The 4191-nt window shown below is 46.6% G+C and overlaps 1 protein-coding gene across 1 annotated transcript; it reads left to right on the forward strand.

Moving 5' to 3' along the window:
- Positions 1-1943: 1943 nt before the first annotated feature.
- On the forward strand, positions 1944-3971 carry LOC137283816 (trichohyalin-like). Its single transcript, XM_067815501.1, has 3 exons — positions 1944-1973; positions 2316-2905; positions 2993-3971. Exons 1-3 carry the CDS (start codon positions 1944-1946, stop codon positions 3969-3971), a joined length of 1599 nt encoding a protein of 532 aa, XP_067671602.1.
- Positions 3972-4191: the final 220 nt, after the last annotated feature.

The raw sequence follows: 4191 nt of genomic DNA on the forward strand, positions 1-4191 counted from the left end.
ACACACACACACATACACAAAGGCGCTCGCTTCTTTTCTGTTCTAGAGCACCTACAAGACCATACCGTTTTAGTTACATTTTCACTTTATCTCAGAACGGAATATGTTTACCATGACTTGCGTGAACAAGCCCAAATCAAACTGTATTCTATACAACACTCTTTGAAAGATGTACCTCTGTAACAGAGAGTGGAACCTATTTATACAGAACAAAGCTGCGGCCGTAATTGGAACTCGTATAAGGATATGTACAGATTTAAGTAAAACGGGTGTACTGAAAATAAGAGTATAAGTGAGAATAGTTCAGGAAGCAGTTTGCGGTTGTCCATATTGAACGGCAGAAAGTTCAGTTCGGGTTTTTTTTCATCCCAATATGATTTGTATTCTTTAAAACCGGGAAGGGGGAAGGGACGCCCCGAAACTCTGTGATCTGCTCTAGCTCCGCAAAAAAATAACGGTAATATCTATACCATCAAATCCAAAATCACAGCCACAAATTCATAATTTCGGAATATTTGTGAATAAACACGAATCCATGGTATAGACAAAGTCATGGAAGTTTCAGGGTCTGTAAGAGCAGAAACAATGAAGTCTCTTAGTCATCAGAATTGCTATAGCACTTGCGGAATCCTTTTCACTTCAGCCATGGTACTTTACACAGAATATTAAATGGAGTGTGTTTTTCTGTCCTCAGTCTTAATCGGAAAATCTGATTTAATTTCTAATACAAAAACCCACCTTTAAACAATTATCGTCTCATCTATGGGCTCCAAGCGTGCAGATCATATTTTGGCATTTGACGTAATTCAGGCACGTATCGTTGTAAATGGGATAAGATGGTACAGATATTGACTTCTTTGAGATCCAGTGCTTGTGAAATATTGTAGTGGTAACCTTACTCGCCCACTTAAAGAAGGATGATCTTTATTGCGTATTAACGTTTATGTCTCGTCAGCTTTAAGGCATGTGCCATGAAATAGCACCTCGGTCAACAGATTCAGCCCCTTTCTAACGGTGAATATGGCACGAATATTACATTCCCAATACATCCTTAGGAAATGGTGGAAGCGCCCAGCGGTTAAAACATTTACCAATGGTTTGATTCTTGACATGGGTAATACGTGTAAAGCCCTAATCTGGTCTCCCTCGCTGTGAATATAAAAGCAGCACAATGTTTAGTGCCTAAAGAACGACTGCCAAAAGAGCTGAAACTATGTCACTCTGAAAAACCGATAGTACAAAAGCTAACATACAAGTATGTGTTTCCATATGAACTATCAACAACGGCATATCACTGACTTGATAACGGTGAGTGAGTGAGTGAGTGAGTGTGTTGGGTTTTATGCCGTTTTTAGCGGTATACAAACGGAGTACAACAGAAATGTGCTTCACACATTGTACCCATGTGGGGAATCCAACTAGGGATTCGGCGTGTCTAGGGAAGGATTTAACAACTTGGACAGCACACAACACCCCGACAGTGTTACAATCTGCACCGAAACGTCGCTCTCACCATCATAAATAAGTTACTCATGTAAATATTGCCATCTTTCTTGAATATGGATTGAAGAAACAAGAAACCGACATATTGATTCTGTACATCCGCTATCTTACAGTGAAAATTCAGTTGTAACTCTGACAGTTTTATATCTTAAAATTACATTTTTGTGACTTGGTTCTTTGGTATTTAATATTACTGGCAATACGCTCCCATTAGAGATGCAAACTTGGCATACATGTATGTTGTCTCTGTTGGGCTTCAGACCTTTGACATGCATCTGGCTTCAACAAAATCACTCCCCACAAGATTACATTTCACTAATAACTTCAAACTGAGTGAACTTGGCAGGTATCGCTACCACAACCGGTAAGCGTGACACACGGTAATTCATCGGGGGATCTTGAAATATGACCTGGCTGTGTGATTTGATTCTCTTTGCGACATGACGATTCAGTCTCACTGGGGATTTGGCGTTAGCTGAAGCAGTGACGTCATTCAAAAAAAGAAAGCTTAAATTGAAAGTATATACGCTTTTCATTGCCGAACGACACATTTATTAGCAAGCGATATCACGTTGTAGGGTGTTAGGAATGGCAGAACTAAACAAGTGTATTACATGACAGTTAGGAATCATGAGCTGTAAAACACCTGCCAGAGCAAAACGGTACAGTTTCAGCTATTTCAATGGTTAAACGTCCTGCTGCATGTGTGAATACAAAGTTACAGAGACGGAGAAATGCGAGCATTAGTGGTGAAGGAGAGTGTGTTGTAGAGAGGAGGGAAAACAGGGTGAGAGAGAGAGGGAGTGATACAGACAGTGAGATTGAGAACGGGGAGAGAGGGAGGAGGAAAGCAGAGAACAGAGGGAGGGGGCAGGACAGAGAAGAGGGGAGATAGGGAACAGAGAACACAGGGAGGGGAAGAGGAAGAGAAGAGGGGGGATAGGGAACAGAGAACAGAGGGAGGGGGCAGGACAGAGAAGAGGGGAGATAGGGAACAGAGAACAGAGGGAGGGGGCAGGACAGAGAAGAGGAGAGATAGGGAACAGAGAACAGAGGAGGGGAAGAGGCAGAGAAGAGGGGAGATAGGGAACAGAGAACAGAGGGAGGGGAAAAGGCAGAGAAGAGGGGAGATAGGGAACAGAGAACAGAGGGAGGGGGCAGGACAGAGAAGAGGGGAGATAGGGAACAGAGAACAGAGGGAGGGGGCAGGACAGAGAAGAGGAGAGATAGGGAACAGAGAACAGAGGGAGGGGGCAGGACAGAGAAGAGGAGAGATAGGGAACAGAGAACAGAGGGAGGGGGCAGGACAGAGAAGAGGGGAGATAGGGAACAGAGACCAGAGGGAGGGGAAGAGGAAGAGAAGAGGGGAGATAGGGAACAGAGAACAGAGGGAGGGGAAAAGGCAGAGAAGAGGGGAGATAGGGAACAGAGAACAGGGGAGATAGGGAACAGAGAACAGAGGGAGAGGAAGAGGGGACATAGGGAACAGAGAACAGAGGGAGGGGAAGAGGCAGAGAAGAGGGGAGGTAGGGAACAGAGAACAGAGGGAGGGGAACAGGAAGAGAAGAGGGGAGATAGGGAACAGAGAACAGAGGGAGGGGAAGAGAAAGAGAAGAGGGGAGATAGGGAACAGAGAACAAAGGGAGGGGGCAGGACAGAGAAGAGGGGAGATAGGGAACAGAACAGAGGGAGGGGGCAGGACAGAGAAGAGGAGAGATAGGGAACAGAGAACAGAGGGAGGGGGCAGGACAGAGAAGAGGAGAGATAGGGAACAGAGAACAGAGGGAGGGGGCAGGACAGAGAAGAGGGGAGATAGGGAACAGAGAACAGAGAAGAGTCGAGATAGGGAACAGAGAATAGAGGGAGGGGAAGAGGAAGAGAAGAGGGGAGATAGGGAACAGAGAGCAGAGGGAGGGGGCAGGACAGAGAAGAGGGGAGATAGGGAACAGAGAACAGAGGGAGGGGAAGAGGAAGAGAAGAGAGGAGATAGGGAACAGAGAACAGAGGGAGGGGAAGAGAAAGAGAAGAGGGGAGATAGGGAACAGAGAACAGAGAAGAGTGGAGATAGGGAACAGAGAATAGAGGGAGGGGAAGAGGAAGAGAAGAGGGGAGATAGGGAACAGAGAACAGAGGGAGGGGGCAGGACAGAGAAGAGGGGAGATAGGGAACAGAGAACAGAGGGAGGGGAAGAGGAAGAGAAGAGGGGAGATAGGGAACAGAGAACAGAGGGAGGGGGCAGGACAGAGAAGAGGAGAGATAGGGAACAGAGAACAGAGGGAGGGGAAAAGGCAGAGAAGAGGGGAGATAGGGAACTGAGAACAGAGGGAGGGGGCAGGACAGAGAAGAGGAGAGATAGGGAACAGAGAACAGAGGAGGGGAAGAGGAAGAGAAGAGGGGAGATAGGGAACAGAGAACAGAGGGAAGGGGCAGGACAGAGAGAGGAAGGAGAGAAAGAGGGACACAGATAACAGAGAGAGGGACTGAGAGGCAGGGGAAAGCGAGACACACAGAGAGAGGGGAGAAAGTGGGGGTGAGAGCGATGGAGAGACAGATGGAGATAAGGGGAATTGAGATAGAGCGAGGGGGAGATTGAGAACAGAAGGAGACGGGAGAGAGGCATGGACAAAGGGGAGATAAAGTGAGAGATGTATTTCTGTTTACATATTTCTTGACTACGCCAGGTCGAGA

Source organism: Haliotis asinina, chromosome 5 (assembly GCF_037392515.1).
Source record: "Haliotis asinina isolate JCU_RB_2024 chromosome 5, JCU_Hal_asi_v2, whole genome shotgun sequence".
NCBI lineage: Eukaryota > Metazoa > Mollusca > Gastropoda > Lepetellida > Haliotidae > Haliotis > Haliotis asinina.